The sequence below is a fragment of the Malaclemys terrapin genome, chromosome 5, assembly GCF_027887155.1.
Source record: "Malaclemys terrapin pileata isolate rMalTer1 chromosome 5, rMalTer1.hap1, whole genome shotgun sequence".
NCBI classification, from domain to species: Eukaryota; Metazoa; Chordata; order Testudines; family Emydidae; genus Malaclemys; species Malaclemys terrapin.
This window is the reverse complement of record NC_071509.1, coordinates 85203591-85217057: the sequence shown is the minus strand read 5'-3', so window position 1 is coordinate 85217057 and position 13467 is coordinate 85203591. Positions and strand designations below refer to the sequence as shown.

The window sequence follows — 13467 nt, the reverse complement described above, 5'->3', positions numbered from 1 at the left end:
CACCAGATATTTTTTCCTGTACATGACTGTTGAATTTTATGCATTCTTGTAGAGATTTTTAATCCATTGACTATTGAAAGTATGTTTAAGGTCATATAGTAGTATGGGAGGCGGTTGTCATATTCTTTCCATCCAAATGCTGAGAGTATTATCCACAGTTTTCAGTCACGTCTTTGTCAGCTATATAGACAACATATTTTGTTTTAGGTTTTTTTAGAGCTTCTTTGGTGTGTGAAATGGTGCTGGAATAAGGTCAAGAGTTTTCCACTTGGACATTGTTGGTCAGTGATTTACAACAGCTGGAAAAGAGCATTGGGGTCATCTGGCTTTTTTCAAAATGTAATCAAAGGGATGTGGGTCCAAATTTCCTTGCAGAAAATCAGTGATGTAGACATTAGCCTGGTCCAAACATTAAAAGATTGTCCTCTATTTAAACTATTTGGGAAGAAGCTATATTTTTCTTCATAGAAACCCTCTGACCAGCTAATAATTTACTGCAGTGCCAGGAGAAATGAATTGCTTTTTGTGGCTCTGGCTTGAGGCTGCTGTAATTATGGACTAGAGGATGGGTCCCCCTCAAGGATTAGAAAATAAAGGAATTCAAAACAAAACTAGCTATATGTTAATGTCCAACAAACTACAAAAAGGATCATTAAGATGAGTGGTTATGTTTATGGATATGTTGTTTCTTTTTTTAATTGACAAAGACTTTCAAGTGTCTAGAATTTTGGATTTTTTGGGTGTCCAAGTTGCAGGGGATGTGGGCATTCTAAATATTTTCAGTTTTGATTTCTGGTTGTGGTCTTCATAACCAGCTCAGGAAGTTGTGAATGCTTCTGTGGCAGCAATACCTCCCAGACATTAGAGAGGTTCCTACTTCCATAATCTGTCCATAATATGGGCTGAAAAGGAGGTCCAAGATGGACAAAAATCTCATCAGGAACAAATGAGAGCTGGAAGCCATGTTCCTTAGGTACTGGACAGCACTGCCTTGTGCTTTACAGGTCCTTTGTGCTGAGTAACTGTTAGGAATATATTTAGCCTACTGGATGCTTGCAAATGTTTATGATGACAATAAAGTGGTGACCTGTTGCTTATGTTTTCTTGGATATTGCCCAATGGCTTTGGTAAATAACTCTTTCTCCTGAATAACTTGCTGCTTAGCAGAACTTGAATTGTAGTGTTCAGCTGTACTTTAGAAAGGTCATCTTTGTCTAACTGCAATGAGTACAATGTACCAATGGACTGGATTCGCATTTGCAAACAGAAATTTAAAATATTTCTACTGCCGATTTTGAAACAAAGCCAACTGAAAAATACCACTTGGTGGTGGTGGAAGTTTCTAATGCTAAAATTTCTTTACTTACCAGGAAGGTTATGCCACTTGTTCACAGCAAATAGCCTGTTAGCAGTGACTGTGATCACAGCAGGAGTTGCCAGACCAGACTGGGTGTTGGCTGCTACATGAGCGACAGGGGAGTTGGATGGGAACTTTAGGACCATGATAACATCCTGTTGAGCTTGGTCTGTGAACATCAATGGACTCTGCAGGAGGAGATACTGTTGAGTGGGCAAACAAGAACCCAAACACATGGGAAAAGAAAAGATAGGGAGGGGGAAAGAAAGACAGGACAGAACAAGAGAAGTAAGACTGAATTAAAATAAGCAAGAACCAATAGCAGCTGCAAGTAAAAGTAAATGAAGTAGCAGTAAACAGGCTAGTGGAAACAACTATTTTGAGTGGACATCCTTCATGTATGCTATTAAGGTAGCAGCACTGCAGAAAAGGAAAAGATCTAAAGTTAATGTTTGCTGCAGGTTCCATTAAAAAGTTTCCAATTGCCTGTCTCTGGCAAATGCATTATCTTCCATATCAACAAAGGTAGCACATCAAGGAAAGCAATTTCAGAGAAGGCCATAACCAAGAAAGTGAGCAATTCCTGCTCCCAGAGACTATCAGAGGCTCCATTTAGTTGGCAGACTAAGATTTTGACAAGCCAAATGAAAAAAAAAAAAAAAAAAAAAAGCAAACATAAATAAAATATATGTGCATACAGTAAATGCATGCAATGTGTGTATTTATGTTGTACAGAAATAAGACTTAAGCAATACACAGACAATATAACTGTGTTTTTAAGCAAAACATAATTAAACATAATTATAAAGGAAACATTTATAAAGTGGACAGAATTACACAGACATCACCCCATTATGTTGCAAATACCTTTGCTTCCTACAAAAGCCAAAGAGAGGAAATAAATCTAGATTCTCCCTAGTCCAAATATAATAGTTTTGTTTTCAATGTAATTAATTAGAAAGTTTATAACTAAGACCTCCAAGATCACTGAAAATGTTAAAATCAAATATTGATTTTCATAAATTTGGTAAATCCATGTGATTTGCATGTTAAACAGTTATCGAACTGAGAAAGTAACAGAACTTAACAAGTTTGTTTTCACTAATATATGGTGCACCAAAATAAGTAAAAGCTATGATGACAGAGTTATTATTGTACTGTCCAATCTTATCCATATTCCTTTAGTATTTCTTCCCAATAACTAAATTAATATCTTTATAAAAATATACTGATCAGTACACTTGGCTGTTTTCTACCTGCAATGTTCCAGTACATATATGCATATATAAATGTGTATGTAAGTGCATACATTTAATATATATTTATACAGAACTAATACAAGAAATTAAATATATTTGCATTTTTATTATCACGCCTTTTAAAAAAGTTATTAAGAGTACTTTGAAAAACATATTGCACTCTGAATTCCTATTTAGTCTTTGCATAAAGGTGTAAATAAAAGCAACTAATAAGCTACCCAGACACCCTTCTGAACAAGTGGCTAAAAGCCAATCAATATTATGAGTTAATCCTCCCTGGATGCTCATTCAATTAAAGGTGTCAGTAATGCCTCATCTGATGTGGCCTCAATTAAATCCAGCTATCTGATGGTGTGAAAACACAGGGGGATACAGCAACAGCAGCAAAACCAGACATATAGGCAGCCTTCGTGTGACTGCTAATTACTACACCTGGTGTATATTATGGCTTGTGCACTTAACAGCACATGGTGGCTTTAATTTCTGCTGTATTCACACACAGAAAAAAAAACACTGAAACTTTAGTGAATAGTACAGTGATTACAATGATAAAGCATTCTTATGTGTGATGGAAAAAAGCCCCTCCTCCCCATATAATACACTGTAATCCCAATTTTTTCCCCTCATGGAAGCCTTACACTGTTTTTTAAATTATTAGAATAACAGTTTGTAAAATTATATGTTAATAACCAAAGGAGATGGTAAATGTGGTAAGAATGTGAACCACAACTTAGTTTCTATATGTAAAGCTTCAGAAGTTAGATATAATTAACTTCATTAAATGTAACTCCTTTCATTAAATGCCCAATATTTACTAGGGACATCACATACTATACTCTGATGAAACTGTACAGTCCTTATTACAGAAACTGCTTGGTACCACATCAAATTTATTCAGCTAAACCTGTGAGTCAGTGACAAGGAAGTCAATAGACACAGGCTGGTAGTTCATGAATAAGAAGTTTAAGGTCTGTTAGGCTCCTTTTGTACATGGTGTGTAAGTAATGATATATAAATTTTAGGGGGGTTTGTGTATTTCATTCAAAAACTCTTTCTGTTCAGGAACATTTTTAACCCTAATAACATAAGTTTCACAGACCCTAAAAGATAGAATTTCCTTGTTTACACTTATTTTTAAAAACCATCGACCATCTTTGACTATTAAGGGAATGTAACATATTGAGACTCATGAATTAATAGAATGTTTGGTTCATTCTGTCACAATATAATTTAACACACTTAGTTCTGAATTCTATGATGATACAGATGAAGTTATTTTAGACCCTGGGGCTGCATATGGCATAAAATGGAAAGTAATAAAAAATAATTGTATTAATAAAATTATATTTACAAATAAGTAGAGGTAAAATAGAAAGCATGTTAATACTCAGTGCCTGGATGTTATCATCCTAGTGTTACTGCAAAACATATTAAAACAAATTATTCACTATGCAAGTTTCAGCTCAAGAATTACTAGTTTTTAAGGGGAAAGATTATGCCTGGGGGAAAGATTAGGGACTCCACCTCCTAAATCCAGAGCTTTTAGGGAATCTTTCTAAGGCTGGGTATATTCCCTTGTTTCCAGTCTAACTGGCTCCCACCAGCACAGATACCCAAGGAGATGTATATTTCCAGGTACCCCCTTCCTCAAGTACCAGCACCTGGCATCCACCTCAGGAGTTGGTCTACATGATAGAGCATAATGGCTTCCAGTCCTTCCCGCTCCCCACCCCTAAATCTTCTACACAGGGTTCAACTTCTGGGGGCTCTTGTCATCCCCATAACATTTAACCTGACTCCGCTGGTACAAGCTCCCTTCCATTCAGAGAAAAGAAGAGAAGCATAGGGGCCGCAGACACTAAGAGCCAGATCCTATAAGGTGCTGAATGCAATCTGAGAGGTTCTGAGACCCCTCATCTCCACTGATATTCAAAGGGAGTTGTGGATGCTCGGCACCTCAGTATAATCTCACAGGATTAGGCTTGAAATGCTGAAACATTTGGATCTACGAGTTCTAAGACCTTAGCAAATTACACTGACAAAGTGTTTTTAGGTAACACTGATAAGTTTCTGTACTGTCAATTGGCATAACCTTCTTAGCAATCAGTGAATTAATAGTCAAGTATTGCGTACAATAGCAATGACTGACAGTTGTGCTTATAATTCAATGCACAGAATCTTAAATTCCCCCCTTCCCCCCACCCACACACACCCAAAAAGAAAAAAATCTGAACATTTAAAGCAACAGTGCAGAAAAGAATACAAGTGAATGGGTCACAAAGAGTTAATATGATACATACCACCTGCATGGCAGAACTTCTTGGAGGATGTGGCTCTATGAGTAGTTGGGAAGGGGTCTGTCCAAAACTTCGTATTTGAGCTTCAACAGCCTGGAAAAGGCACAGGCAGGTTTGCATGTTAAGAGGTGCTAATTACAGGCAATAGAACCATAACTGTCACCTGAAAATGTCATTCCACACTTCTGGCTTGTTTCATGTTGAAAATCAACCCCGTGTGTTCACTGTGGGGCTAAGTGCTTGGCACTGGTACTGAGAATGAGGTAATCATTTTAGTACTGTGGATGCTATTTCCATGAGAAATGCTGCAAAATCTCATCCTGCTCAGTGATATTAAACAGAAACTGGCTATTATAATCAGTAACCCTCCTTATTGGCTCCATTTCTCCTTTCTAACACTGGCTTATCCTTCTTACGTCATACTTCAGGAACAAAAGCTAATCTTTTACAGGTACTAAGAAAGCCTCCAACTTTTTGTTTAACTTCAAGCATCCAGTTTCATGTCAATAATTAAGACAACAAAAAAGGGTAACATAGCATGTATTTTTTCAATATATTTTTATAAAAAAGGAAGACAAATTAATTGTAGGGTGCATTATACTACTAACAACCAATAAGAATGTAGGAGGAGATAGAACTGGAAGACAAAAAAACAGCACAAACTTTAAATAAGTTCTACCATATACATTCATCAAGAAATATTTTATTTAAATTGCCAGAATCTCTCTCTAGATACCTAATCACTTGAAACAGTCAAAGGAAATGTAACCTTATTCTATTGCTATTCTTTTAAGTTAACATTTTGAGATGCAAGAACCCTTTACCGCCTGCCTATGTCTGTCCATCTAGATTTTCTGTGTTTGCACTATTGGTCTAAAAGAGATTAAGAGATTTTGAAAAACCTTAAAGCCTGATTTTCAGACGCACCCATCCTCTGAAACATCAGGCCCCTTACAGTGATCCAAACAGAGTGCCCCAAAATCGAAGCACCCATAACAATAGTCACCTTTGAATGTTTAGGCCATTATGTTTATCCACTTCAAGGCCTCTATTTTCTAGTTGCTTCACACAAAGAACCCTGACTGACTTCCACAGAAAAGGCCCTTAATGCTTCTATGGCTTACCTGGCACTTTGTATTTTTAACCACTGGTTAATATTTCTGTGGTGTGATAACACCTACAGTGAATTTTCACTAGCTCATTCATTTCAGATAAGAATAAATTACTACTCAGAGAGATGACATTGCTCAGTGTAGAAACAACAAAAGCAAAAAATAAACGCTATCTGAAGTTCTCGCTGAAGATTTGAGGTTTAATTAGACAGTCATCCTTATAGATAAGAAATGTGCCATTCCAAAACATTTGACCTTACTGATAAGATACATTTTTTTTTATGTATTTGAATAAGCTAAAACAAATGTTGCTAATATGATGGGGACAGATTCTGATACTCTTACTCATTGAGTGCTCCCGCTGCAATGATTTCATCGGGACTGCCCAAGGAGTAAGTGTCTCAGAATCTGATCCTAAGCGTATTAAAGCTCAATATCTTAAAACCCCAACTTTTTAAAAACACACAAACACACACACACACACACACTCTTATGCCGAGACCCAACGGGCACTATCAAGCCACAACATAATCGCAGTCCAAAACCAAATTGACATATCTGCCAACTGGTGATCAAACACTGCAACATACTAAGCCAGTTAGAGTCCCTACTCTCTAGTGGTTGGACGTGCTATGTTCGAATGTACTCACAACTGCAATGAAAAGTTAGACCTTTATGGATAGCAGCTCTCTTAGGTGAGCCAGAAAGGAAGTGGTAGGAGCAGTGCTAAGCAATCCTTGGCTGCAGTTTATTATTTGCATATGAAACTATGTAGGACAAAGCTGTAGAACCTATATGAATAATGAACTCCTTATAAAAGATAAGGCTCTCAGATATAATGCAAAATAAGTAATTTGTTCTTGAGCCAAAACTTTGTACTCTGACTTTTAGCCAGAAGTGAGCACTAGTTACAGTGCAGGCTTCCTAATAGATAAGATGCTTCTGGCCTGTCACTTTCCTCTTACATTGTTTCACAACAGACCTACACAAGTTCTGCCCTTTCCCACATCACAATCAACATGCAATGCCCAGAGGAAGGATGAAAGAGTGTTGTCACACCCAATGTTCTAGGTGCTTCTTTTAACAGCTATCCCCATTATAGGATGGCGCCACTACATACCACCCTCCCTGCACAGCATCAGGACTCACAAAACCCCCCTACAAAGTACTGGAAACAGAAACTAACAAGTAAGAAAAGAAAATATCTACTACAAATGCAGAACACTCCACCTACAGCCACCACACACAAGACCACACTGAACAAAACTGCACTAATTCACACCTTTAAAATGTGCTGATCAATGAAAGATCAGTGGTCAAGCACCTATTCTCCAGTCAAAACCACATAGCAGTTAAGACTCCCACCTTCACTCAGCAACACAGGAACTCTGTTAGACAACACTGTATATCCACTGTTGACCCACACAATCCTCTCAGGATACTTAAGATATCACACTCCTATAATACAAAAGAGCACTGGCAGGGCAGCCATCCTCTTCCCATCCAGCCTTAAAATGCAGAAGAGGATCTCCAGGAGCTGCAAACATTATTTGAATATATCCACTCAACCTGCATGTCAACAAACAAAAGTCAGACTTACATCCTTCTAATCTACAGACCTCCAAACAAAAGGTTTCCTGTTGGAATGGACAGAGATGCTGATCATTATGATGGTGACCTTGCCAAGGATCATTGCCCTGGAAGACCTCAAACTACATGCAGCCCCACACAAACACTTCCCTGAGGCTATGGCCCAAAATCTCCTATCAAACTCCAGGCAATTTCTGGACTATTCATACAACCTGGCACACACTAGACCCGATCTATGGATTAGGAGTTCACAAAAAAATAGCTCCCCTATCCTGAGTCAGGCACATTTCCTCCTCCAACCAAAGACAAAATTCCAAATACCCAAAAAGTGCAACAGCCCTGTTAGTTAGTTTATGGAGCCATTAATATTAAAGTCATGCCCTACCAAATAGCCAAGGAGAACAAGATCTGTTGAAATATTATAACCATACACACAGCACAGCAGCCATAGACACACTGACACCACAAATGACCTCTTTTCTCCTATTTCTATGTTCTCTGAAGATCTGTGACAAGTGAAAAAGGAGGAAAGAAAATGTGGGCACTGATGTGTAAACTGAAGGCAGTAGCAGACAGACTTCAGCACAAGAAATGCTTGCATTCCTTTTCCACAACTGTGAGGGAAGGCAAAGAAATGTTTTATTTTCAAACACCTGCAGCCTTTTAACTACAACTAGGAGAGCTCTTCAGCACAGTGAGTCACTTCATAATCCCTAGTTACCTCCAAAAATCATTCCAGAAGCCAGCATCACATGGTCTGAAGAACTGTAAGCTATTGCATAGCATAGATCAACTGAATCCAGGATGACCTTCCCAAACAACAGGAAATGTATGATGTCAGGACTGGAATTAGTCTTTACTTTTCCCATTCACATAGCAAAAGAGACACTTGAAGTAGTACAGGGCATTTTAGCCATGAGTTGCAACTCAGACTTCTGCTCCCCATGGTAAGGGAAGATCAGCCAGGATCACATGTAGCCTCTACTGACAGATAATTAATGTCTCTTTTGAAATGGAAAACTTACTACTCATCTTAGAGCATGCAACTGCTTAGCCAGTAATGAAGAAGTCATCACCTGATCTTCTGGATCTAGCAAATTACAGCTCAGCATATAACCTCACTTTCCTGGGCAATTTTGATAATGGCTTTAGTCATGCTGATGGATGACTTCCTCTTCTCCATTGACAGTGGGATGATATGTGTTCTTGCTAAATCTCTCTATGGCATACAGTAATGTGGACAATTATGGATATTAACTATTGTAAATAGAATTTAAGGAAATGATGACCGATAATTTAAAATATTTTCACAGTAATAGTTTTAGAATATTTTAGGATAAAGCTTTCGTTGTGAGATATTAGTTATCAAGCTCCCATAATTTATTCATTAAGTAAGATGAAATTTGTGTATCTAACATGGTGAAACTTTCTTCAAGGCGTCATGTAACTGGAAAGAAACAACCTTTGTTTGAAAAATATCTGTTAGTACCACACATTTTTTATCTCTGAAGACATGTTGCATACAACAAAGTAAAAGATAGCATTGTCCAACATTCTGTTTCACTGCTTCTCAAATATCTTAGTAAAATAGCCTTCTTCCTGTTAATCTTCTATAACAAATAACTTAGGTATGGTCATAATTGTTCCAGATGCTGTAACGTAGTAATAAAGTGAAACAAGTGATACAAATCCTTTACAACAATCCACATGATGTGTCTCTCAAACCACTTATTTATATCACAAAGGATTTTTCACATTAATTAGAAAACCTATAAATTAATTTATAAACACAAGTATTATGAGCAAAATTTCACCAGTCAGCGGATTCCATTTGTTTATAATGGTAACCATTTGCTATATATTCCCAGTCTTTTCTTTTCTCCCCCACCTCTTTCTTTGGCAAAATTAAGAGAGAGGAAGAGAGAAGAGAAAAACAAATGATGATTTAGCTTGGTTAAAATGTAGTTTTTGGCTACTGTTTAACACCAATATTTCCAGTCTCTGGACACATTCCCTAATCTAACTGTGAAAAAAGTTAATTTAATAGTATGCAGTACCCACCAAGTATGGCTGTAAATTATTTTGGGAAGCGGGTGGGGGTTGAACACATGGATATAGTTAAGGTAAAAACAGATGTTTGTTACTTTTCTTTGCAGAAACACTCAGAATCTAAGTCAAAATTGCTTTTTTCATGTTTATGTCTGAAAACTATAAAACTGAATATGAGAGGAGGAGGGTGGAGGGGGAAATGGAGGAATACAGAGAAAGAGGAAGAATGCAAGAAGCTCTAAAGTTTTAAACTCAAATCATGAAAATGACGAAGGCCCTTCAAATGAAAAAGCAAGTTATAACGTTAGATTATCTTCAGATTTAAAGTCCCTAATGGAAACAAGAGTTGGGTTTTATCAGTTATAGAGTGCACACTCAGTAACATAGCAACAAATTGTCTATGAGTCCGACAGCACAGCATGTCCATGTGAAAATGTGCACCCCATTTTGCATGCACAATTACAATAGTTACACTCCTATTAGTCTTATTATATGATAATGCACTGACAGGCAGAATTGGAGACCACTTTCTGAAAGTGTGCTTTTATATAGCTAACTGCAAGCATTTTCCGTTACTACTATGCCAGTAGGATACTATGCCGAACATTTGAAAGAGTAGGTGAAATAACATCAAGCATGTGTTAAGTCCAGGAAAGGCTTTGGGTTCATCCTTCGTCTTTCCACCCAGCATTTATGCCCAGGATACAAAAGTGCTTGCAAAAGTAATTACTTTGGCTTTTTGCCTCCCTTACCTCATCACTGGATATTCAAAAAGGTTTATGCACATGTTCCTCAGTGATTTCTATTGACTTGAGCAATATGATTGCTTGCTTTTCCTTTCTTTCCACCCAAATGTTGCTTAACAGCACTAGAGAACACTGAATATTGGACAGGTTTCCATTCAGACAGTGAAACTGAGTGGCCTAATGGCTGACTGACTAGCTTTGCTCCCCGCTGGGATCATGATTAAAATCAAACTTTGATAACAGTGATTGAAAAACCATTCTGAACAGATAGTTACTTAAAGGTTCTAAGTTAAGGTTCTTAGTTAAATTCCTCACGTACTACAATCTAGATAACATTAACCATGGAGAACAAGCATGGTTCACAACAATTTGATAAACGTGCTGGAAACAGGCTGAAGATTAAAGAGGAGAATGTCCTCTCCCTTATTAAATCTTAAATCTACCAGATCACAACTGTCAATAATTGGCAGAAATAAGCAGTATATTTGCTGTGTACTGGCCCTGGTGATACACTACACTTGGTCTTTAGTAACTCAGTCCTTTTATTTTAATAATCACAATTCCTTTACCTGGAACAGCTTAACTATTCACCCAATTTTGCTGTTTTAAAAAGAATGTAGAATTTACATATTTACATATTTTTGAGTAGAACTCTAACAAGCATAAAAAAGAAAGGGGTGGGGGAAAGAAATGATGACAGATCAAGAGCTACACTGTATTCTCCATAGCTTTGTGACATTCTTATAAAGCATGTGTTATGTCCTCCCTCCAGTATCTAGTCAACATAGAGGATAACAGCCTGCTACTGATGCCAGGTAATTGAGTTAACCATTTTAGTTCAAATAATAGAGGTCTGTGCTTGGATGTTGAAACCATGTTCAAACCCTCCTGATAACCTCTAAGAGTTCATTAGTAACAACACTCTCATCAAACAGCTATACACTTATTTAAAATATTACAAATGTCCAAAGTCTATGGCTGACATTCTGCATTGGGGATAAAATGCTTTAAAACAACTGAGCAAGTCACATTACATACGAAAGCACTATCAAAAGGCAGAAATGAGAACTAACTAATGTCAAATGGACCACAATGATTGTAGCATAAATTCCTTACATTCTAAAAACAAAAACAAAACTAAATCAAAACCCAAGCAAATCACACCACATACTTGGTGTTGCCTTAGATAAAGATTTTATAGAAACTCCAATTATTTCTCTTAGCTCAGAAAAGTTTCTATATTTGCCTCTTGGGAAACTACTAACTTTACTAGTTGTGTATTATTTTTCAACCCTTAAATATTAAGGCCTAAATATTTTTTCAAAAAGTTTTGCATTGTTGGGTGCTTTTTCTTATACCTGGTATTGTTAGTATCAAAGAGCTGTACATAAGCATGTATGTTGTAACTGAAATGGAAAGAAAAGTACTATGATGTACTCAGCAGTTTGTAAAAAACACTAAGCATACTTTAAAATACATTAAAAAGTCTGCTGTGAAAAAGCAACCATATATGAGAAAGTTATATATTTTTAGCTAGACAAATTATTAGTAGACTATTGTATCTAAATGCATGGCAGTCATTGAGGTAAAATGGGAAATAATCACAGTTTGTGAAAATATGAATAGATTTCCCCATCAGGGTCACATAAATTGCTCCAATCTGAGCTTATACATTCCAGGCATATTAAACTGAGGCCTAGAACAGCCTCACTGCAATCTCCAGTTCATGCAGCTGTCCATCTACTACAATGTAATCCCAGCTGCCAATCTGAAAGAAACCAGTTAGTCAGAGCAGACACAACCAAGAGAAACAAATGTCACTCAATAATGTTCAGAGGCCCTGGGTTCATGGATAATTTCAAACAGTATCTCTGTCTGGAACGCTGATGTGCTCATTCAAAACACCTAAATCTCTGGCTACTGGAAATAAGCAGATAAAAAAGTAAAACTAGAAAAATGAGTCTGGTAGTACTTCAAAGAGACTGACAAAAATGGCACAAGAAACCAAAAGAAACTAAGTAAAACAACAATAGATGGGGCAAGAGTGACTAGATTTACTGCACACAAAAATATAAGTATTTGTGGGAGTGAGGCAGACTGCATCAGGAGATTAGTGATCACCATATCTATCTATATTTAACAGTCACACCTTTTGCTCTTCTTAAAAAATGTACATCATCATCCATAACATAGTTGGTGCAGGTAAGAAACCCCAAGACCTTACTAATTTCTAGTATTAATCACTCAGTTTAATGAAAACCATTCTTTTACATGGTTCAAGAAAATACAAAAAAAAAAAATGCTTCTTAAATACAATACATCTATGTGACCCTAAGAATCCCTCAATGCCAATTAGCAATGGGGTCACAAGAATATCCTGATGTGTAAATTCTGGTTCACTAAAGATTATTATGTGAGGTCTTAAATATAAGCCAGGATCTCACTGGTTGTCATGAAATATTGTCGTGAAATGCATGTACAAATTGCCGTGAAATGCATGTAAGGAGTTATGTATGTATACCAAAAATATGTTCCTACAACCTGTATCATTGCAGCGTTGACAAACAGGTTTCTGCCATACAAAAGATGTTTATCATCTGTCTCCATCGGTCCACATGTAAATTAAGCTTTGTAAGTTAACACAATGGGGAAACATTTACATACAAAATCAGTGGAGGGTTGTGAAGTCACTAGGAAGGCAGCACACCAGAGAATAATCTGGGGCATTGGGAGAGTGCCATACTGACTCTTAGGAACAATGAACTTTGGAGAACATAAGGTGAAGGCAAAGACGACACACTTTTATCCTGAACTTAAGTAGTAAACCAACAGCGCATTTACATTCATGAAAACAGAATCTCAACCAGGCTTGTTTGAAATGCTGCAAAGGATATTTGGGTTGTGATAAAGTTCTTCAGACAGATTAGCCTCTTAGTTTAGTCTCTAGTTTTTGTATTATGATTTTGTTTTATAGGTAACCCTGCTGATCCTTTATCACTATTTCTTGAATCTTGAACCTTTGACAATAAACTTATTGTTGTTTTCACTGTAAATATA

At 36.9% G+C, this 13467-nt stretch overlaps 1 protein-coding gene across 4 annotated transcripts in view; it reads right to left on the bottom strand.

Moving 5' to 3' along the window:
- LRBA (LPS responsive beige-like anchor protein) overlaps positions 1-13467 on the bottom strand; it is a 571438-nt gene that overhangs the window by 43323 nt on the left and 514648 nt on the right. For 3 of the 4 annotated variants that reach the window (XM_054029329.1, XM_054029331.1, XM_054029330.1), the window contains exons 49-50: positions 4917-5006; positions 1368-1560 (exon numbers count right to left, since the gene is read on the bottom strand). In XM_054029329.1, the coding sequence (XP_053885304.1) occupies positions 1368-1560; positions 4917-5006 (283 nt within the window). The remainder of the gene's footprint in view (positions 1-1367; positions 1561-4916; positions 5007-13467) is intronic. The other variant, XM_054029332.1, reaches the window with a different exon arrangement.